Raw genomic sequence first — 23895 nt, 5'->3', positions numbered from 1 at the left:
AAAGTTTGTCTGAATGAACATACTTGCCAATCTGTTCTTCTGTTATGACTTGCTATTCTGTATGGCGGTGCTGCTGGGACGCTCTGTGAATTGTTCTGAACTGTATTTCTAAACAATTAAATGCCTCCTTTGATGCCTTCAGTAATAGCAGGATGGAGCCTGATCTAGTCTTGGACCAAGCAGAGCTGGATATTTTTGTCCCTCATGCCAACCCCTACTTCCTCAGTTTTAGCTTGCAATAAAGCACCTCCCAGATCTTTGACCTTCTGCTGCCTTTAGAATAATCTTTATTTTTTAAAAAAGAGAATTCTTGTGTTTAAATAATCTGGGTTAGTTGCCCACATGGTTTTCCTTTTCATACCAATTTTTATTCTTTCTTTCATGTGAGTCTCACATAAAGACCTTTCTTTTATGTGGGTCTCACATAAAGACCAAAGGATCTCTGCTTTTTATAAGCCCAAGACCTGAAAGGCATTACCTAGCAAAACTTTCTAACCCACAGTGCATCACAATACCCTCTGAGTGATGTAAAAGGATCAAGTCCTATAACTCTGCAGTGAGCCTTTGCAGTTCATCCAACACCAGGAGGCGGTTAAAGCAACTGCTGTCCTCGGAGGACTGCTTTTAAGAACAAGGAAGCCTCCACCCACTGCAGCCCAAGCAGGTAACAGCTCTATGGTTGTTACTGCTCCTGCCTCTCTCTCCTCTCACTTCGTGATTGTATTACTAAATGACCGGTTGCACTTTGAATGCTCTAGAGACAGGAGCTCACAAGCTAAAGAAACTTAGTGGCAAACCATTTTGTAAAGCCAAGAATTCTGTTGAAAAGTGAACAGTCATACCTCTCAACTTTGAATTATTTGAATAGTTTTAGCTCAACTTTTTTTTTTTAGAAATGAGGTATACTTGTATTAAGGTATCTGACCCTGTGTGATTCAAGAAGACAAAAGCTTCTTTTTCGTTTTTTGAGCTATTGAAAATAGTTGCGTTTTACATTTTGGTTCCAAATTTTTAGTTTAAGTATAAAAGTAGAATTATTTTTCATGTGTTGACTTTGTATCCTGTGATCTTGTTTAAAAAAAAAAAACAGTTGTTGTCTTTAAGAATGTATTTGTAGATTCCTTGAGATTTTCTACACAGACAATTACATCATTTGTGAACAGGCAGAGTTTTCTTCCTTTCCCATCGGTCTGCCTTTCATTTCACTTTCTTGACATATTGCACTGAATAGGACTTCCAGGACCACGCTGAGTAGGAGTGGTGAGAGTAACGGTCATGTTTCATTTCTGATGTTAAGAACAAATTAGCCTTTCCGCATTATGATGTTAGCTGTAGGTTTTTACAGATGTTTCCTATCAGGTTGAGAAAGTTCCTTCATGGCTTGCTAAGAAATATTACCATAAATAGGAAGATTTTATCAGGGTTTTGACTATGTTATTGTATTCTGATTTGATTCGTAATATATTCTCTAAGACCAAAATGTTGCTGAGAAAGTTGGCAAAATAAATCTCACATATTTGTTCCTGAAGTCAGCATGTTGAGTTTTAATGCTGAGGAAGTTTGTTGCAAGGTACATCTTTTATTCATTTACCTTAGTTCACCTTCTGAATACCAGCATTATAAAAATTTTTATTATTAAATTTTAATTTCTGTGCCTTGAGGGTATAACCATACTGATTTATGAGACAGCATTAATTAACGGAGCTGGCCAAAATCCTCCTAAGTAAGAGCCATGAAGATGCCTAAATCTTGACTCACTTTTAGGAAGGTATCTTAAGAAATAAATTGAAGAAGATCAAAATATATTCATGTAGATGTTCAGTATGCCCAAAATGTCCAACATTAGGGGACTGGGTTTCATAGATGATGACACATTCTGTTACTCAATAAATACTCACTACAAGTCTACCACGTGCCGGTTATTATCTTTGGCCCTAGAGATGCAGCAGTGAACACAAAACACAAAGCTCCCTGCCCTCCTGGAGATCCCTCTCTAATGGGAAAGACAAGACAGAAACAGGATACATCAGTAAACATACAGTTTGGCAGAGGATGGTGAAAGTTTCAGAGAAAAATTAAGCATAGGGCACGGATAAGAAGTCCAGCGGTGGGAGTGGAGGGAGTACTGTTTTAAACAGAGTGATGGGTGGGTCTCACCAAACAACACAAAAGAACATTAAATATCAGAATTCAGAATTTTTCATGATAAATTGCTACATGAAAACCAAAAAAATAAAATAAAATAGAATGTCTGCTGTGGTTTCAAGTATTTAAGTGTGTGTGTGTGTATATATACACACACACACATATATATATATATATAGAGAGAGAGAGAGAGAGAGAGAGAATGAAAATAGTTATTTATGGGTGGTTTTCATATTATTTTACAGCATTATTTACTCTGAGCAGATTGTATTTCAGTTTTAAAAAAAATGTCCAAGGTGTCCTAGGGTTAATATGAAAACCTGAATGAAAGGTAGGATGAAGGTATAGATAGGAGTCCTGTTTGCTCTGGAAGAATTTTTCAAAGGAAACATCAGAGGGAGAATCTTCCATTAAGGCATCTTTTAAAACTATACATTTTAAAGGAAATAAAAGTTGCACTGTTCACGGTGCCGAGAACAACAGTTGTGCGATGTTGGTTGTGTGTACAGACACGAATGCAAGTTTAACATGTGTTCATAATTGTTGCATTCGGATTTGGTATGTGATCCTATTTTTTAAGATTAACTAAAATAAAATGCACTGACATAACTTACTGCAAACTACATTTTCTTATGTGTTCAAGAGATGATAACTAATCACAGAAAATGTGATTTGGTACCCTATACCCATGGTAGAGGCACTCTCTAAAGGTGCAGAATGGCAGTGTCACCATTTCCAGAGAAGGTCTTCTGATTATTCTGGAAACTTAGACTTAGACTTAAAGTGGGCTATTAATGTGTTCCTCTGAAAATGTTTTCACTGCATAGCCAAGTCATGGCCACCCAGGACTGGTGTTCCTTAAGGTGCTGATTCAGAATTCCTAGGCACTGAGCAATCACTCTCTCATCAAAGGCACACTTGGTGTTGTCTTTGTTAGAAGCACAACTGTCCTGAATATCTTGCATTCTTCTCTCCAGCATGTCACTTCTAGTGAACCCAAATCCCAGCAGTCACCATGTTTTCTGAGTCTAAGCAAGAACTCAATTGTGTTTACTCAGATTTTTCTCTTTTGTTCTTTCTTCCTTTCTTTTTTGTAAATAATAACAGCAGTGATAAAAGTAAAAACACACTTTGTAATAAACAGGCTCTGCTGGATAGCCAAATTGTTCTGTTATAAAATAATCTTGTTTGAAATGTTTCAAGTTGCTTGAAAACACAGAGATGAAATAAAGCAGCCAGCTGGCCTGTGGACAGTAAGTTAACAATTTATAGAAGGGAAGAGAGGGAGGCATCACACTCTTTTCTCCAATTCTTTCTTCCTCCTGGTTACTGCTTCTCTGGGGACGTCCCAGTTTTGTTTTGGCTGATGGTCTGGGTGCTCCGTGGTTGCTTCGATTTAGTGTAGTCATTAAGATTAATGCTGCTGGAGCCAGAGGGTTCTAACCTTGGTCCCTCGGAAGTTATTTTACTTCTCAGTGCCTCAGTCTTTTGTCAGTAGTGATAACACTTTGTAGGGTGTCTGAGACGCTCTTATGAGTTAACACATGTTCCCTGATACATAATACAAGCTTATAAGCAGAAACTCATATATTGTCCTTTCTCAAGGGTGCTTTTTAGGTTACAAAACACTCACAAATACATTTCTGCATCACTTAACCCTCCAGAAAGATACTGTAATCGTCAATATTTTGCAATCATCAGTCATCAATACTGTGAGGCATTAAGCAAGTGCCTTAGTCTGTTCACACTGCTGTGACAAATTACTACAGGCCAAGTGACTCGTAAAGAACAGAAATTTCTTTCTCACAGATCTAGAAGCTTGAAGATGGAGATTGGGGGCCCAGCATGGTCAGGTTCTGGTGAGACCCTTTCCAGGTTGCAGGCTGCCAACTTCTTGTATCCCCACATGGCAGACAGACGGCCAGGGAGTGCTCTGGGGTCCCTTTCATAGGAGCACTAGTTCCATTCATGAGGGTGCCACACTCATACGTATTTACAGCCCCAAGGCCCCACCTCCATATACCATCACCTTGGGATTAGGGCTTCAACACAGGAAATTCAACATATGAATTGCACAGTCAGTTCACTGCAGTGTGGAAATGACTTGCCACAGGTCCAATGTCCTCTGGCTACATCATGTTTATGCAGATCAGAGGCCCAGCTATCTTTGCATATACATAATATATATGCATAGTACAAAAGTCCTAAGGTGCACAAAAGGTAAACTGTAAAAAAAAGTAAGGCTTTCTCCTGCCTCTGTCCCTCAGGCACTCAGTTTCCTCCCCATTTGTAGACTCCTTCTCAAGTGAATATTTAGACAAGGTTTTCTGGGGCAAGTACTCTCCAGTGGATGGTAAGGTGCAATACGAAATTTTAGACTAGAAACATTATATATTATATGTTTAAATCTGGGGTCAGTATAGGAAACAGAAAGGGTTGGATGTAGATAATGAGGTGCTCACAAAATCATGGGAAGGGCTGGAGGAGCAGGCTCTGGGGAAAGCGTCCAGGAAGCTTCTAAAACACCTTCACAAAACTGACTCATTATGGAAGCAGCTACCTGTGTCCTGATCAGGAAACTACTTCCAAACAAGTAAGTTCAAGAACCTAGTCCCAAAGCCACCAGCACTGCCTCTGCAGCCCCCCTCCACATTCACGCTTGAACACCACAACACAGCCTCCAGTGCTGCCTTCAACACTGTCGCCTCTCGACACCCTCAAAGTTGGAGATTGGACACTAGCATTTCTGCTGCAGAAAGAGACATACCACATCATCACAGCCTTGCTTGCCAGTAAAACAAAGTCAAAGCAGCAGGACACAGCCTCTGTCTCGTTTTCATCTTCCAAATCTCGCTCAATGACATCTGATTGGAGGACCCTAACTCATTTCCAGAACTCTAGCTGTGAGAGAGTATGAAGAGGCAGTGCTTAGCCTGCAAGCCGGTGCAGCAGGAAGGCGCCCTAAGAAGGACGAGGTGGAGGCTAAGTGCCCAACTCACGCAGGACTCTTTATTTCTAAGGAAAGGCGCATCTACATGTATTGGCTTATGCTTTCCATTTCTTCTTGCTTCTTTAATAATCTGTTTCCTTCCTTAAATAGTCTAGCAGAAGCTTTGGATAGTCCTTCTACTTTCAAGACAGACTTTGTAGTACCAGATAGCTCACGCCTGCAAATGTGTGTAAACTTGCAGCATGAATCTTCACTCTATTTTTTTTTTCCAGAATCCTATCCATCATGGCTGCCATCCGGCTACGAGAATTTTTTGACCGCCGCCCGGGGATCCCACCCAGGTAATGTTCTTCCAGATGAAGATGCCTCTAGAGCTGCGGCAGGGCAGACAGACGACACCTGGGGAACTGGAATTCCTCACCCTGCTGCTCCCTGACTGAGGGAGAAATGCTGCCAGAGATTCTAGTGAAGTTCCTTTGAGTTTAGAGAAGGTTGTAAAAAAAGGAAAAAAAATCCCACATTCATGGCAGAATCCAAGCAAACAGGCAATTCCAAATTCCCAAACGATTAGAAGGATAGTGGGTTTTGCTTGGGAAGAACTCTAGCAAGAAACCCAAGCCCAAATTTCAGAGGGGACCCATTTGCTCTGCTTGGGATAAAACAAACCCCTCCCACGCTTTTGTAACATGGGGAGGCAACTGCACAGACGGAAACTAAGCAGAGTTTCACTCTTTCCCCAAGATCATCGATGGCCCAAGAATAAAACTCCTAGACATGTTTTAGTGAGCTAAATTCAACTTTCTGAGAGATACTGGATAACAGTCTATAAATTCTAACCCCACCCTCCCTTCACCACTGGCTGTGGGGGTCTTGCAAGGATTGGGAAGCTGTGGAATTGGGGCAGAAACGCTCACACAGCAAGTGACTTTGGGGTCAACCTCCCGCAGCCATATTGACTTTGTGATTTTGACCAAGCTTCATGTTTATTTCAGTATTTAGTTATTTTTAACAATGTTTAGTCAACAAAGATAAGTACTTTTGCTTCCAGAAGTCACCAGAGGGGTGAAGGAAGGATGCTCCGTTCCTAGATGCTTCAAGAGCCCTCTTAGAGAAAGCAGAGCACCTCCTCTTCCCTCCCTGTAACTCACGTGTCGTGGGAGCAGGGTGGAGAGGAACAGGGATGGTTTCCACTATTTCCTGACTTCTGCCTCCCTACAAGTCCTCGGTCTTCCTGTGTGTGTTTGAGGTCTGTTTTGTCCACTGTTGGGCTTCTTTAACTGTGGTCTCATCTCCTGGGGAAAATGGAAACAAACCTTCATTGGCTGCTGCTGCATGGAGTCAGAGTCCCGGGGCCTGGCCCAAGCCTGGCAGTGGGGAGTCAGAGCAGGAGACGGCACACTGTGCATGCACATGACTGGGGGCCCCACCCTCCATCTGCAGTGCTCACTGTAGGGAGGATCTCTGTCCACTTTCTGTGCCTTTCCTGCCTTTGCAACAGTAGTGGGACCAAGCCTTCAGCAAGTTCCTCGGTTCTGCCCCCAGGATCTGTCTCCCATCGAATGCTTTTCTCCACCTCTACTGCCACCGCTGGATCCAAACCACCATTACCTCTTCCCCATTCATCGACAACCATCGCCACTCTTGTCCTCCTACTATAATTCTCCAGAGTGAGCGCCATAAAACGCAAATGGGATCAAAGCCTTCTGTGGCACAAAACTCTGCAACCATTTCATTCTGCATGAAACCCAAACCTGTGGCCAGGGCCAGCAAAGCCCTACATGAACTGGCCCTGCCTGGCTCTCCAGTCTTCTCTTAGCTCCAGCCCCACTGTCTTTCTTCCTTCCACAGGCCACACTCTTTTACCCCTCGGGGCTTCTGGACTTGTTCCTTCTCCCTGACTCACTGCCTTCCCCACCATCTCCTGCAGCCGTACTCTGCTTAACTAACCCCCTTTCACCCTTGCGGCTCAGCTCTGCTGTCAGCTCCCAGAGGGCAGATGGGGCCACCCTGACCTTCCCGGCCGGGGGAGGTCTTCTCCTTCTGCCCCACTCTCTACCTTCATTATTCTGTATCTCACACCCTTTTTGGTTTCCTTTTGTGACTCCGGTCACAGCTTCCAATTATTTTGTGTGTTTATTTCCTGTCTGCCTCACCTCCTGGAATAATAGTTAACACTTGTGCACCTCTTACTAGCAAGCACTGTTCTAAGTGCATATTAACTCTATTAATCTTCACAGCGACTGAGAGGAAACTGAGGCACAGAGTGAGTAAGTAACCGTCCTGAGATTACATAGCAGGAAACTGGCAGAGGTAGGGTTTGAACCCACTTGTCCAGCGCCAACACCTGTACTCTTGGCCACTGCCCTTGGCACCTCTGGGTCAATCCCCAGGGCGGGGCTTGTTTGTCTGTCCACACCCCGCCGGCGTAGGCCACTTTCCCTAGCAGACTGCCACATTTGGTAGGTCCTCTGTGCACATTTGTTGGAAAAATAAAAATGAATGAATCAATGAGAAAAATTCATTTCTGTCATGTCTTTGTGGTTTGGCCTCCTGGGGACAGACAGTACCTGCAGAAGGCCTGCCCTCTGCTGCTCCTCTCTAGAAGCATTTATCCAGTTCGTCCTTGAGTGCCTAACCCTTGGGCTAGAGGAGGGAAAACTGGGTTACAAACCAGTAGGGGGCACCTAATAAAATTAAATATGAAACAGTTCACAAGTAGCAGTCACCACACAAAAGTCTCATAATAAGAAATATATTAGATGCAAATTCTATTACCCCTGTCACTCAGGGGCAAGGCTGAGTTCTGGGCTGGTTGGTGGAGCCCAGGATGCTCCTTGAAAAGATCACTTCAGTTGGACTAAACCCAGTGTGGTGTGGAAGATAATGGATGTGGAATTCATGTCAGACTGAAATGGATTTTTAAAACACCAACTGAAGCGGTCTGTGAGAGATCAGGGGGCAGCTGTGGGCGTCAGACCTTCCTGCCTTGAAGGACAGCAACACCTAACACGTAGGGGATACTTTCGTCCCCAAGGACGTTTACACATGACTCGTTGACTCTCATGCAATCATCATGAGATAGCATCACCCCCACTTTACTGGTGAGGAAACTGGGGCTCCCCTCTTCCTTGAGGAGACACTGTGGTGCCAGTAGACACTGGGGGATGAGAGCATGGGGATGCTGGTCTCCCACCTTCTGTGCTCATTAGCCCATGTCTTGGTAAGCTACTTATTCCCCCTGAGCCTCCATTTCCTGAGTGGAACAGCACTCACTGCATGCTACATATTGTTAAGGAATATGGCTTTTATTACCATATGGTGAACTCTCAGGTGGAAAGACAATATTCACCATCGCTGCATCCCTAGCTAGCACACTGCAGACACTTCAGAGCCTGAAATAGGTTTTAGTGTTTTATTAAATTGAGAGCAGCTTCCAGTTACACTGCCATGTCTGCTTCTCCTCCTATTCCTTTGGTACCGGGCACCTACTTCCTGTCTGCCTATAAGTGAGGCATCAGAGTTCAAGCAAAAATAACGCTGAACTCTTCTGAAGTCAGCGCACAAACCCAGAGATGGCGCTGGCTGTGACGTGGAGTTTAGAGAACTGGGTTTGATTCATGCTTCTGGCGTTTATCAGCGGGTGATAGAAAGTCCACTTAATTTCTCTGAGCCTCAATCTCCTCTTCTGTAAGGAGGTGTTGATCATGTTTCCCTGGCAAGGCGACTGTGAGAAGGAGATGAGATCATCTCTGTAAAGATGCTTTGTAATGCAGGAGGCCTGACGCAGACGTAACGGCTGCATCATTAGGGTAGCACGGGCCACCTCAGGCCCTTGAGGGATGACCATTCCTGACCCCCCACTGTGCTACTGGATTTCGTGTGGGCTAAGCCCGTATCCTGCTCCGGTTACGTTCACCCCACCAGGGGACAGGTTTGCTCTTGTCTGGACTGAACGTATCACCTCAAAGAGCCAAGTTGTCAGGGACTGGTAAACACTGTGCGGTGGAATCAGGCGCACCCAAGGAGAAGGAAAGGCCTTTCTACAGCTGCTTCAGGGACCTTGAAAGCCAAGTCAATAAAATGGGCTAGAACACCCACCTGCGTACACACTTTCCTCTCTCTCCCCTCCAAAACCTCCCAAGAGAGACGCCTGGGGACTTCAGGCAGGGCGTGTTACCTGGTGCTGGAGAACGGCTTCCATTCTCAAAACAGCGTGTACATCCTGCTTCCAAGGAGCGGTGCCTGTGTCAGCCCCTGGATTCAGCAGGTACTTCTTGTACCCACGCCAGTGAAGAACCCACAGTCAAAGCACAGCCCAGTTCAAACTGGACAGCAGCTGTGGGAGACCAGTCACTCTGGAGCTCCAGCTGGAAGCCTAGCAAAGCAGAACATGCCTGTTGGGTAATCTTTCCAAGGTGGGGCTCAGAAACTGGATGGGGGCCCGAGAAAGCTGTGTCTCCTACTCCCAGGACCTCAGAAACGTCATTTGTTCCCCATTATTGTGCCAGTTCCTCTTTCTTCTTCTGTCTTAATCCCCTGCTGCTATTTGCTATTCAGGGCTCAGTCATATTAGCCCAGCCACTGGGCAGGCCCAGACAGCCTGTGGTTTTTCTGAAAATCTGAGCTCCCAGAGGTCCTGTTTGAATAGACAGACAGACCCACCCTGCTTACAGCACTTGCCTTCTATGCTAGCTTGATAGCAAGGTCCTCCCTGGCCCCCACACACACTCCTCTGATCCCAACTTTGTCCAAGTCTTGATTTCTATAATTCCCTCCCCCTCCTGTTTACTTGCCAAACCCTGGACACCCTTCCCTTTGTGCTTCATTGATCCTTTATTTTAAATTTTTTTGAGGAGAGGCAAAGTAATTAGGCTTATTTATTTGTTTTTTAATAGAGGTACTGAGGATTGGACCCAGGACCTTGTACATGCTAAGCATGTGTTCTATCACTGAGCTGCACCCTCCCCCTCCCATTGACCCTTCATTCAGATCACTATTTCAGCACATGAAGAGCATCATGAGGTCAAGGACTGCTTCTCAGTCAGTTTTGAATCTGCGAACCTCACACGTGCAGGGAACATTATGTACATTCAATAAATGCTGTTTGGACGGGAGGCATAGTTTAAGTTTCCAGTCATCATCAAAACTATGTATTTGGCGAGCTACTTCATGCAAAACTACATACTCCTTCCTACTGACTCTTCCCCTTGAATTCTTATGACACTTACTAAGCGCTCAGAATCTGCGGAAGGAAGGTGCCAGAAGATCTCACATACCACAAACGCTATAGTCATCCTCTCAACAGGACTCACCTTCCCATGTTCCCTCTCCTGGAAAACAGCAGCGCTCTTCCCAACACCTGATGCCTCCGCCTTGTCTTGGACCCTTCCTTCCTTTTCACCCTCCATTCTCCCTCCTAATAGCAGCCTCAGTCAGTCCTCTCCTCCCCACCACAAAGTTCCAAGTTTCCCACGTCCCACATGTATCACTACCACTGCCTCCCAACCAGTCTTCCTACTTCCGGTCAGATTGTCCTCAGATTTGTTTTCCATGCTGCCACTGGCCAAATCTTTCTTTAAACAGTTGCCTTACATGATTAATCTTCTTAAAAATCTTGCAGAGATTCCCTATCTCCTACATCAGTGGTTTTTCAACCTTTCAGACGACACACTTCCTTTTTCCCTTAACAAATATTTTATCATATCCCTACTACTCTGAAATAAAATCTCTCAATAACGTCATCCAACTACACCTAATTTTAAAATATCAATATAATGCTATCACTGTAACCTAGAAGAAGAGTGATTAAATATAAAATGCATTTCAGAGTGTAAGGTCGGGGCACCTCTAGCCCTTGCCCCCTCTCCCCCGACCCCGCTGGGTTTCAGCTGTCCACACCCTGCTGGCCTTCACGCCTTAGAAGCACTTCCTCCCACTGTCCATCCGGTTCACTTACGCTTGCGCTTCCAAACTTCCGGTAACCCAGCCCTCACAGGCAGGGCCAGAGTCCCTCTGCCAGGCTTACAGGCGCTTTGTGCTCTGACCTTCACAATGCCTTTTCATTTTTAGCCCCAATATACTTAAAAAACAAACAAAACATTGAGGAAGTCTGTAAAAATATCAAAAGTGAAAAAATAAACTGTAAAGAAGCCCCATTTACCCATGTCCATCTTTCAACAATTGTCAACATTTGCCCCACTGCTCTTACATATTCTCCTTTTTTTTTTCCCTGATATTTTGAACGTAATACCTGACATGTCAGAGAGTTCCTTATGAATCCTGAAAACTCAACCCTGAAAAAAATGGGTAACAGAAGACACTCCTATCAAGAGAGTCCAAGGATTTTAGGAGCTTTGTGCCAGGAACTGGGGATAAAGACTGAATGTATTTTTTATTTTACCACAGCTGGTATTCCTTTGTAAAGAACTAATCATAATAACTGCTTTTCTCTCACCACCTTACTTTCTCCACTAGTATATTCATCCCCCATCAAGGAAAGGATCTCCATGGCTATTACCCTGGACAGCTCGCAAGAGTCCATTATGATTATACTGTGAAGAGATCTCCCAGGTGAGACACCTTCTTAAATTTTAATTTCCAAAAATTTCACTAAAATTGGAATAAATAAAAAATAAGAGTCACAGTTTGTAATGATAATAATAACAGTCTTAATTACTATTGTGTAATGGACAGAAAAGTTTGGCAGGAAATACGGCAGACTATTAACAATGGTTTCTTTTATGAGTGGTGAGATTATTGATATTTGTATTTTATTTTTCTCTATTTTCCAGATTTTCCAAAAAGTACATGTATTACTTTTTAAAAAGTTTTTGTTGAAGTGGGGTTGATTTACAATGTTAGTTTCAGGTGTACAGCCAAATGATTCAGTTATACATATAAATGCATATACATTTTTTCTTTTCAGATTCTTTTCCATTATATCTTATTACAAGAAATTGAATGTAGTTCCCTGTTCTATACATTAGGTGCTTGTTGTTTATCTATTTTAAATATAGTAATAGGTGTCTGTTAATCTCCAACACCTAATTTATCCCTCCCCGCCTTTTCCCCTTTGGTAACCATAGTTTGTTTTCTAGGTCAGTGAGTCTGTTTTTGATTTGTAAGTAAAATTTGTATCTTTTTTTAGAGTCCACATATAAGTGATATCATATGATATTTTCTTTCTGTCTGACTTACTTCACTCAATATGATAATCTCTAGGTCCATCCACGTTGCTACAAATGGTATTATTTCATTCTTTATAAGGCTGAGTAATATTCCATTGTGTATGTGTGTATATGTGTATATATATATATGTACCACATCTTCTTTATCCAGTCATCCGCTGATGGACATTTAGGCTGTTTCCATGTCTTGGCCATTGTAAATAGTGCTGCTATGAATATTGGGATGCATGAGAACTTACATTACTTTTATAATTAGCAATAAAAATTAAGTTTTATTAAATCGTTAAAGAAATTTAAGAAATATCATGAGTTTAGCATTTTAACTTCCAGAGAGACTCAATTTCCTCCTCAATAAAATTACAAATTTTGCCTAAATGATTTATGCCTTCCTGTATGTGATTTTAACAAAAAGGAAAAAAAAAATGGCACTTTGATGTTATTTTCTAGTTTGAGGAGGCTGGAAACCACAGCACTTAAAGCAGCAATCTGAGTAACTTAGGAAATGTTTAATCTTAGACAATTTTCATTCCTTCTCTGAGTATCAGTTGTCTGTTAAATAAAATAATTGATGTAAAATTCCAGACTGTAATAAAATAAAAATTGCTATCATCATCTAGTATATCTTACAAACTTCTTTTCTTCTCTTAATTGCATTTGATATAGTCATCTCCTGACTATTCTCCAAAGAAAAGGGAGACGTGGCAACTGTAAAGCAGCACATAGTCCAAACGTAATAGGTGATCAAACTGGAAATAGCTTTAGAGGACATTCCGATCTAATTAGATAAACAAAGCATAGCCTGGAGAAGTGACACGTCTTGCCTGAAGTATAGCTGGTTGTGTAAAAGCTGGGATGTGAATTGATCCACATTTTCTGATTCCCAGTTCTAGACTCTTTGTTCTAACTCAGATACATACTTACGTTAAACTCCTGTTAGGGTGCTGTCCCCTGCCAGGGGAAAACAAGGAAGGAAACAGCAGAACCCTACTGCCTGAAGCCAGCTCCCCAGGGCACTCTCCATGTGCGTTCTGTGGACTCTGACCATTCTCCTAACTCCAATGCCTCACCCTCCTCCTCCTGCCACAGGACAGCTCAGGCAAAGGGAGTCTTGACTTTCCTTGACTCTGACAAGACTTGTGCCTGCCCAAGGTTAGCCTTAGAGGGAAACTAATGGTTTACCTTCCTCAGATATATTCCTCCAACAACTTGATGGAATTAAAGTCTCTCCTTTAAGTGAAAATCTTGTCTTCAGAATACTAATGTATTACTTGAAAATGGAGCATATTCTGGTTCTGGAGAAACACCCAGAGCAAAGGCAGAGAAGGTGCCAGTCCAGCAGGGGTAGGTCTAGGGGCAATCGCCAGGGTCTGGTTCAGAAGCCATAGCTGTCAATAGCAAAGAAATGACCAGACTGAGTGACAGTCACACAGAACCCAAACTCACAAAGAGACTGACACATTCATCAGACAGCTAATGTTTTGATTGACACAGGAGACAAGCTTTTGGAGGGAAAGACGTGCTCCTGCCCACCATATAAGGTATCCACTTTACAGGACCAAGTACCTATTAAGCACAAAACAATAGCAAGTAGGAGGGGAAGGGGGTGGGAAGGGATAAATTGGGAGTTTGAGATTTGCAGATACTGACTAATATATATAAAATAAACAACAGCTTTATACTGTATAGCACAGGGAACTGTATTCAATATCTTGTAACCTATGGTGAAGAAGAATATGAGAAAGAATGTATGTATCTCCCTATTGACTGAAGTATTATACTGTACACCAGAAACTGATCCAACATTATAAATTGACTGTACTTCAATAAAAATATATTTTAAAAAAACAATAGCAAGTAGAAGTGGGAGGGAATTCTTGGTTCACCTCCACACCTATCCACACAGAGCACCTCTCCACCCATCCAGTGTCACTCCCCTTTCCAGTACCACACACACATACTGAGATTCTTGTCATAAATTAATTGACCATATATGCATGGATGTATTTCTGGGCTCACTGTTCTGTTCCATTGATATATATGTTTATTTATATACCAATACTATACTATTTTGATTATTATAGCTTTATAATTCAGTTTGAAATCAGGAAATGTGATTTTCCAGCTTTGTTCTTCCTCAAGATTGCTTTGGCTTTCTGGGGTCTTTTGTGATTCCATACAAATTTTAGAATTATTTGTCTATGTCTGTGAAAAATGCCATTGGAATTTTGATATGAATTGCATTGAATCTGTAGATTGCTTTGACAGTATGGAAATTTTTATAATATCAGTCCTTTTGATCTGTGAGTAAATAATACCTTTATATTTATTTTTCTTCAATTTCTTTCATCAGTGTTGTAACTTTCAGTGTACAAATATTTTACCTCCTTTGTTCAATTTATTCCTGAGTATTTTATTATTTTGGTGAAATTGCAAATGGGGTTATTTTCTTAAGTTCCCTTCCAGATAGTTTATTATTAGTGCATAGAAGAAACAATAGATATTTTATATTTATTTTATATCTTGAAACTTTACTGAGTTTGTTTATTAGTTCTAACACTTTTTTGATAGCATCTTTAGGGTTTTCTATATATAAGATCATGTCATCTGCAAATAAAGACAACTTTACTTCTTCCTCTCCTATTTAAATGCCTTTTATTTCTTTTTCTTGCTTAATTACACTGGATATGACTTCCAATACTATGTTGAATAAAAGTGGGGAGAGTGGGCATCCTTATCTTGTTCCTGATCTTAGAGGAAAAGCATTTCATCATTGAGTATGATGTGAGCTGTGGGTTTGGCATACATGGCCTTTATTATGTTGAAGTATATACCCAGCTTGTTGAAAGTTTTATCATAAATGATTTTGAATTTTGTTAGTGCTTTTTGTGCATGATGATAATATGATTTTTCTCTTTCGTTTTGTTAATGTGGTGCATGACATTGATTGATTTGTGGATATTGAGCCATCCTTGCATCCCGGACTAAACCCCCTCAATCATGGTATATGATCCTTTTAATGTATTGTTGAAATCCATTTTCTAATATTTTGTTGATTGAAACCTTTTTTTGTATAACAGCTTTATTGAGATAATTCACATACCATATGATTCATTCATTTAAACTGTACAATTCAATCTTTCTTTAGATAAAATAATATATTGTGGACTTTCTTCCATCTCAAAAATTATAGTTCTACAGCATCACTTTTAATGGTGGAATGGCATTCCTGTCTGTGGTAATTCCTTATTTTTTCCCATATGAAGGTTGTTTCCATTCTTTTTATTATTATAAAAATACTTTGGCAAGCAACTTAGAGCTAAGTCTTTGTTGATATTCCTAATTTCTGGGGTTTCTAGGACAACATATATACACATTTTAAACGTATTATTACATATCACTGAAGTGTTCTCAAACAAATTGCACCATTGAATGTATACTCCCACAAGTGTATGAAAATATTTCAGTATTACATTTACCTTCACCTTCAGAGGTTACTCATCTGAGTGGAGGTACAGGAAGGTTTTACCAATTTCAAGTTCATCAAATACCAGTACACACCATACCATAGTGGTTAGTCTAGTGAAAAGAAAGCACTGGTTCCTTGATGGAACCAAACATCCATAGAAAAATTACATTGCAAAGGGGCACTGAGAAGGTCTGGAGTATGGGAAGGTCTGGAGTATGGGCAGTAGCCATGCATGAGCAGATCCAGTGGAAGTTTTGATGCAGGTCACCTTCTGTGACCTGTGACTGGGAAGGAGGAAGGATGTTAAAGGGAAGAACAGGCATCTGAATTTCCTGAAATCCCACCTACTGACAACTTTGCTGGGGCTAGCCTTGGAGTTATGGGGTATTGCCAAGACTATCTAGGTAGTCTCCTGGCCACTTCTGGAGAATGGATTTCAGCTGATGAAAAAAATGGAATGTTTTTCTTCTACTGCATGAGTATTCAGCAAGCTGTTTCTATTTTCATTTAGACCTCTCATAGACTTGGAAATTCCATCCAAGAGAAAAAGTCAGTATCAGCCTCAATTAGACCAACAGACTCTCACTAGATATATTTGTTTTCGAAGACATTCAAAGCCTGCTGAACCATGGTATAAAGAAACCACTTACCAAAGAGACTATTCTCTGCCATTTTACAAGATTGGTAAGTCAGATCAAGTGCTCTGATTCTGAGATCAACCTTGCCTGCGCCACAGATGAGCATCTCTCTTGAGCGTCTTGCCATCTCAGGGAGCATGTCTGGGACCAGTCACGTTGGGGAGAGGAGTATGTGTGTGTTTGGGTGCAGGAAGAAGAATTTAGAGATCTACCCTGGGCTGCTTCCTCCTTTCCTAGTTCCCTGTACGGGAGACATCAAGGATGCAAATGCATAAATGTTCTCAGCAGGAAGCAAGCCTGTCTGCCCACTCCTTGGACCTTCTTGTCACTCAACACATTTGTTATTGTGACTAAACATACTGCTGAGGGGACCTTCCCCCCATTCAGCTATTTTAAATGGATTTATGACAATTATTCAACATTGGGAGGTATATTTCAAAAACTCTAAATTCCCTTTTTCTCTATGCTGCAGCATGTGTGAGTGGACTGAGGGCCCAAGGCTCCCCAAGATATGATCCTGGGGGTACACACAGACACCAGTTTAAACACTACCTGTATTCCAGTGGTAGAGTACATCCCCAGTGTCCCCATTAAAATAAATGAATGAATGAGTGAATTGATCGATCTAATTACCTCTATTCATTGATGCTTTGAATTTTAGTCACAGAATGAATTACTTCATTGACAGACTTTTTAAATTACTATACCCCAATATTTCTAGGGCTCTAACCCTGTGCTAGGCACATATTTTGTCCTTAAAACAGCTCTCTGAGGTAAGTGACAGTACTCTCCCCACTCTACAGGGGCTGAGTTGCAGAGACAGTTAATTCACTAGCCCCAAATCACCCTGCAATACATGGAAGCAGAATTCAGACCCAGGCCATTTCAGACACAGAAGTCAGCTCCAGGCCAAGCTCTGGGCTTGATCTTTAAGGTGGATAGCCTCTGTCACAGCTGAGCATCCCTTGTCCTACTATTTTCTTTAAAGCAAGCCATTTTTTTTAAAATAAAAAATAAGAAACCTAGTGGAAAGATGGTGCGGAAGAGTGGGATGAGGAATGGGAAGAATCTGCCCTGCCTTCTTTTCTCCCCAGCAAGGCTGGGACTGATTCAGTTCCCAAGGGAGCAGCGCACAACAGGAGTCAGGAAGAGTGGGAACCTGGCAGGACCAGGCAGATCTTGGGGGAGCTGAGCCAGGCATACGGGTGGTAATAGATGAAGCTGGGACTGGGGCTGGAGATGGACAGTTCAGGATAAGAGGTTACAAGCAGGGCAAAGCCGGGTTCTGGGAGGGGAGGGGAGATTGGAGCCTGAGAAGAGAGGTTGCTGAGGGGAGGGGAGGAGGAGGGCTGAGATTAAGTCATTTGGAGGAGGAGGGGCAGGATGGTAGGAGTTAGGGTCCCTCACCCTGGGAGGGTGAGGTTAAAGGGAGCCAGGGTGAGATGGGGGACATTGCCAGGTGCTGGGGAGGGGTTGAAAAGATGAGGTGGTCAGGAAGTATCAGTGGGGTTCCTATCCCTGTAGAATAAGCAGAAAAAAAAAAAACAAAAAAACAAAAACAAGACTGACCCAATGTGAAATCTGATTCCCTTGCATGAGGGAATCTAAGTAGCCTCTAGTTTCCAAAGTGATAGTAAACACTTCATTACAATTCTCCTGCTGTGTGAAAATCCTGTTAGACAGACACAAAAGGTTTCTCCCTTGCTTATTTTAGAAGACAATTCCTAATTCTTTCCAAACCTGAAGAACCAGATGGATGTTTAGCAAAGTAATATTTACCATCTACTATGTCCCCACGTGGGCCAGGTGGGGTGAAGTAAAAGGAAGTCCAGTCTGTGACCTCAGCCACAGGGAGCTCACAATCTAATTCGGAAGATGAGGGAATAATCAACCTATCAGAGAATCATGAAGTACCAAGTAGGGGAGCAGAAGTTGAAAGATGAGGTCACTTGGGGCCTGAAGAGCCAGGAAAGCAGCATGCACCAGTGGGGAATTAAACCGGGCCTGGACGGATAAGATTTGCATGGTGGAGGCAGAGAACAAACTACGGTTACCAGGAGGGAAAGCAGGTGGGAAGGGATGAATCAGGAGTTCAAAATTTGCAGCTGTTGGGGAGTGATGTAAATGTTAGCTATCTTGATTGTGGTGGTGGTTTCATGGGTGTGGGCAACTATCAAAATTCATCAAATTGTGCATCTGAAATATGTGCAGTTTACTGTACAGGAACCAGACCACAATAACAGTGTTAAAAAGAAGGAAAAAAGAAAACTTGATGCTATTGGCAAAAACTAGAATCTGTGAAAGGCTGATTAGCCATTACTTAAATTGTAACTATGTGATTTTGTATTAAAAAGGCACATAAGTACAATTCCTGACAATAGTGAAATAGTCTGTGTTATAAAGTTATAAATGTAAAAATAGAAAGATTTGCATGGTGAAAAACCGGGGGAAACCCCGGATGGGAACACTGTAACCAGGGGCAGTGAATAAGAAGGAGGAGGAGGAGATTTGTGGGGAGTGGGAGAGTAGGGAGGCCCCCAGCTGTGACGACCCTGGCCTGACTGGGCAAGGCGGACCAGGGACTGGGACATACAGTGCGGACTGGCAGAGCAGGAGAGAATGCCTGGACTGAAAGGAGCTGCAGGAGTTTGGAAAATTGAATTTGGACAACCAGAGCCGTGGTCCAATCAGAGTTAAGAGAGTGATCCAGTCAGGATCAGAGGATGCTGGTCTGTCAGGCTGCTTATCCTGGGCTGGAGAAGACACAGGCAGCAGGTGAGGAGAGCATCTGGGAGGCTGTGGCAAGACCACAGGACGCAGCTGGGTGAAGCAGTGAGCAGGATTCAGGCCTTGGGGGGCCCCAAGGGCCTGGCACACTCTAGCTATGTGGGGTGGCCAAGACACTTGACTTCCCAAACCTTTTTGTGGCTCTGTAAAATGCAGAGTCAAAGTCTGCATTATAGGATAGTTGTTAGAATTTAAAATATCTGTCATAGGCCCCAAACTCTGCTCAGTGACTTACTCACAAATGTGTACACACAGTCATGGCTGCAGTGAGTCATCATGGCTTCCTCAAAGGAGGCACTGTTATGAACTCCATTTAGCAGAAGAGGACACAGAGGCTTAAAGACATAGAAACCTACTCAAGAAGGCAGCTGGTAAGCCATCAGTTTAGACTTAAGTTCAAAAGTCACACACAGCCAGCCCTGAAGCAGTGTGCAAGGGGAGAACCCAAGGCAGGGGTACCGGGGCGGGGGGGGGGGCAGGGGGAAGAATCATTGGGGTCCATCTTGGAAGCTGGCAACCAACCATAAGATAGTTCAGTCACTGAGTGAACACCCAGTACAAACCAGATTCTGTGCTGTCTGCCGAGGGTACAGTGACCAGGATAAACAAGACATCTGCTTTCCTAGAGCTGACATTATGGACAGGCAAAGAAAGCATAACCAGGTACACTTTTTTAAAAAATTAGATGGTAGTAGGGCTGTAAAGGGAATAAACAGTGATGAGTGTAGCTAAGGGAGGTTACTTTTATTAGTGCAGGCAGGGAAAACCACTATACAATTTTAGCTGAGCCCTGGAAAATAAGAATGAATCATGTAAAGAACATTTCAGGAGAAATAAACAATAAGTGCTAAAGCTTGGCAGCTGGAAAGGGCTTGGCAGGTTTGAGGAACAGAAAGGAGGCCAGTGTAGCTTGGTGGGTCTTCAGTGAGGATAAGACCAGTAAGATGTTTGGATTCTCTTCTAAGAGCAATGGAAAGACTTGGAAGAATTTTGAACAGAGGAGTGACACATGATTTGTATTTTAAAAAGGTCAGTCTGGCTGTGGTTAAGAGAGAAATAAACATTGTTTGGAGAGAAACAAAAGGGAGGGTGTGCAGACCAAACTAGTAGTTGAGACCAGAGATGATGGTGGCTTGGACCAGCAGGAAGGATGAAAAGAAATAAATGGGTTCCAGGGACATTTTGGAGGTGACATCAGGTGGACTTGGTGATAGATTTGATGTCAAGCACATTTTCACTCATTTTTACATATTCTTTCAGTAAATAATTTGAGAGCCTACTTATATGCCAGTCAGTGTGCAATACCAGGTGAAAAAGAAATAAACACAAAGTTTCTACATTCAAGGAGCTTCGGTGGGGAACCAGAACAGAAATCTGCATAAAATTTCACCTGCCATAAGTCCTATGAAGCAGAGTACAGGAGGTGCTATAGCAGCATATAATAGGTCAGAAAAATGATGAGGTGAGAGCTGAAAGATGAGCTAAAAGTAAACTATGCAAGGAATGGGGGAAGAGCTTCTCAGGGAGTACAGCATGTACAAAGGCACTGTGGTAGGATCATGACATGTTTGAGGAAATTAAAAAAAAAAGTGAATGTGTTGGAGCACAGAAATCAGTAAGGGTGGAGCAGGATGTGACCAGAGAGGCAGCAAGATCAGAACAAGTAGGGCTTTACAGGCCATTTTCAGGTTTGGGGACTTTAGCCTGAGATTAATGAGAAACTAGTGAAAAGTTTTAAGGAGGGTGGAGGGGACTTGATTAAAATTGCATGTTGAACAGATTACTCTAACTGGAGAAAAGAAGCAGGCAGGGTGGGGAGTAGAGTGGGGCAAAAATTGAATATGGAGAGTCAGGATGTAATTGCAGTAGTTAGGATGAAGTTTCTTAACCTTGGCTACATCACTTTTTAAAATCCAGATACACTTAATACTAATTAAGCCAGAATCTCCTGGTGCGAGGGAGGAGTTTCCAAGCATCAGTGACTTTTAAAATTACCCAGATAATTCTGCCGTGCAGCCAAGTTAAGAACCAGTGGTTTAGGCAACTGATGATGGGAAATTTAGATGGATTTGAGAGAGACTTAGGTGGTAATTATTTTATAAACAACATCAATCAAGTAGGCAAAGGCTGGTCTGCCAGGGACCTAACAGAGAGTTGCCACAAATCTGAGCACTTGACAGGGAAAGGAGCAGGGACTGGATCGAGCTTTTGTTGAATTTGAGAAACTGACTCTTTAAAGGAGTATTTGGAGGAAGGGATTTTCACAGGATAAGATAAAGTAAATATTGTTGGTTGTTTATCAAAGGGTAGGTTTGGTTTTTTTTTTTTTAATCTTATCCATTTGACCAGTCTTTGTCATCAGATTTTCGGGGCAGAGCATATGTCTAGATTAGCAATGATTTGTATTTCACATTCAGTTCTTATTTCTTATTTGGTAATGATTGAAGAACAGATTCTATATAGATCGTTACAGATCATAGTTATTACCTTAGAAATTCTCACTCAGTAAAAATGTTTTCTCAGCACATAGATGTTCATTTATTTATTTAGGAAATATTTATTAAGCACTGATTATGAGCAAGACACAGTGGAAGACATGAAGACTCTGTTATGAGCCTGGGAGGGTGAGATGGCCCCTCGGATGAAAGTTGCCCTGATTTTATGCAACCTGGTGCCAAATAATTCAAAAAATTCATTCTTCCAAAATAAAATATATGCTTTTTGTAGCAATGTGACTCTTAGACTCTCTGACCTTCCATTTTCTCACGTGCAAAAAGGATAAAAATAGTATCTACCTAATAGAATTGATATGTCCACTTAAAGACTCTAGCATTGTGCCTGTACATAACATTAAAAAGCCTCCAAAAATGTTAGCTATTATTATTATTGATCAAGAATAAACATAATAAATATTTGTTTTAAAAAACCTAATAAAAGAGAATTGCATCTTATACTGGGATTTATTTCTTAAATCAGTGCATAAGCTATTAATCACATATAATCAAAGTCATCATTTAAATTTCTTAAATTGCTCAAAATGATAATATTAAATGATATTACATCATTAAAGTGTTTGGAACACATGGGATTCTTCAGCAAGTTGGTTAAATTTTATCTTTGGTTCTCTATTAATTCTTCATTTTATTTTTCAATGATGACTTTCAAAGCCATCACCACAAATCCACATGAACAATAATTTCCCTTTGTCAAACGATAAGGAAATCCAAAAAATCATTTCACAAGTTCTTTCCATAGTATTCCCCGCCCCCAAATCTGTACAGTATAGTTCAGGCTTGATAGCATCCACTATTTGTGGGCGTATATACTCGCTAAGTGGAATGGCAGAAGGAATCCCCCCAAAATGTTGCTGTGTGTTCTCAAAACATTTATTGTAGAATTTACCTGGTTAAATGTGTATATGATTCAGCTCCATGATAACTCCTACAACAAGGATCACTAAGGCTGTTAAGTAGTATTCCTAACACTTCTGAACTACTTTCATATAGTTCCCTGGAATGCAATGAAATCCCCTATAGGTCAGAGTTACTGTTTAACCCAACAGTAAACTTCGAGAAGTCACATGGTTACTGACTACAGACAAGATCATACTTAATTAAATTAGATTTTTAAAGTCTTCCAGAGATGGCAGATTTTAATGCCTGGGTTAACGACATGTTACCCATTCTTAATATCAAGAAATGTTTCTTTCTTTCCATGCTGTTGAAGTGCTGTGGAAGGTGGAATAGAACAGTGAAAAGATTAGGAACTTTGGGGCCTGCTAATCCTGGGTGAAATGTGGGCTCTTCCCACAAATTCTGTAAACTTGTGTAAGTTAATTAATCTTTTTGAGGTGGTGATGATGTCAGTAGCCTCTGAGGGTTACTGTGAATAATAGGGTTAATGTAAGTAACACACCTAATACAGGACATAGCACTGTACGTGATAAAGTTTTATTACAACTCTATCATTGAAACGCTCTAGTCTTTGGTTCATTAGGTATAGATGTGATGACTGCAGTATTCAACCCAAGCTCCTTAAACCTTACCTTTAGATAAGCAGAACTGTTACTGATTGTAGACAAGGGGTTGTAAGACATGAGGGAACTCCAATGGGTATGAATTTAGGGCTAGTAACAACTGTAGTTTAATACAAAAGAGGATCCAAAGTGGCCTGTTTATAATGTAGGGTTTAAAGAGGGTTTTTTTTTTTTTTTGAGGGAGTGTCTAGAATTAGGATGTCAAAATGTAAATTTATTTCATTTTATTAACATTTTGGCATAATTCAATAATATGTCTTGATCAGAGACTGAAGCAGAGAAGTAAACTTTTGACCAAGTTCTTTTTTCTACATCTTTTGAATATATTCCTTTGTCTTAAATCCTGTAAATTATTTTGTTACTGCATACAATTTTTGCTGAAAGGACAATGTGTTAAAATTTCAGAGTGGGTAATATTAAAATAATTTATTTGTTTTAAATTCCAGATTGGGACCAGAAATTAGCCACCATTTCAGCAAATCCTAGACCACTTAATTCACTGCCAGAGCACTACTGTCGTGAAGAGAGGTGGCTTTGAAAGAGAGGCTTTTAAAAACAAAATAGCATGGCATTTGAACAAAACAATATTTGACGTTTTTATATAGCTCTTTCTGACTAAAATAATGGTAAGAGGACTACTTTTCAGTGTGTGTCTGGATGATTACAATCCTAAAATATTCACGTGC

At 41.5% G+C, this 23895-nt stretch overlaps 1 protein-coding gene and 1 long non-coding RNA gene across 7 annotated transcripts in view; one reads left to right on the top strand and one right to left on the bottom strand.

Moving 5' to 3' along the window:
- LOC123613983 (uncharacterized) overlaps nt 1-9510 on the bottom strand; it is a 29284-nt gene extending 19774 nt beyond the window's left edge. For all 5 annotated transcript variants that reach the window (XR_012501841.1, XR_006721404.2, XR_012501842.1 and 2 more), the window contains exons 1-2: nt 9273-9510; nt 6244-6387 (exon numbers count right to left, since the gene is read on the bottom strand). This is a non-coding gene — a long non-coding RNA (uncharacterized LOC123613983). The remainder of the gene's footprint in view (nt 1-6243; nt 6388-9272) is intronic.
- SPMIP3 (sperm microtubule inner protein 3) lies at nt 5381-23747 on the top strand. Of its 2 annotated transcripts, none has more exons than XM_074351739.1 (4): nt 5381-5436; nt 11570-11665; nt 16356-16432; nt 23656-23747. In XM_074351739.1, the coding sequence occupies exons 1-4, from the start codon at nt 5381-5383 to the stop codon at nt 23745-23747; spliced, it is 321 nt and encodes a 106-aa protein (XP_074207840.1). The 2 variants fall into 2 exon arrangements, with proteins under 2 accessions (XP_074207840.1, XP_074207839.1); XM_074351738.1 differs by having other exon boundaries at nt 16260-16432.
- Nucleotides 23748-23895: the final 148 nt, after the last annotated feature.

Source organism: Camelus bactrianus, chromosome 23 (assembly GCF_048773025.1).
Source record: "Camelus bactrianus isolate YW-2024 breed Bactrian camel chromosome 23, ASM4877302v1, whole genome shotgun sequence".
In the NCBI taxonomy this organism is placed as follows: domain Eukaryota; kingdom Metazoa; phylum Chordata; class Mammalia; order Artiodactyla; family Camelidae; genus Camelus; species Camelus bactrianus.
This window is presented reverse-complemented; position numbering and strand designations above follow the sequence as displayed.

Excerpts from the sequence above, each read along its gene's own strand:
- SPMIP3 (XM_074351738.1), top strand. The coding sequence starts at position 5,381 with ATGGCTGCCATCCGGCTACGAGAATTTTTTGACCGCCGCCCGGGGATC. Across the intron at positions 5,437-11,569 it reads CGCCCGGGGATCCCACCCAG|TATATTCATCCCCCATCAAG; the intron begins GTAATGTTCTTC and ends TTTCTCCACTAG. Across the intron at positions 11,666-16,259 it reads ACTGTGAAGAGATCTCCCAG|ACCTCTCATAGACTTGGAAA; the intron begins GTGAGACACCTT and ends ATTTTCATTTAG.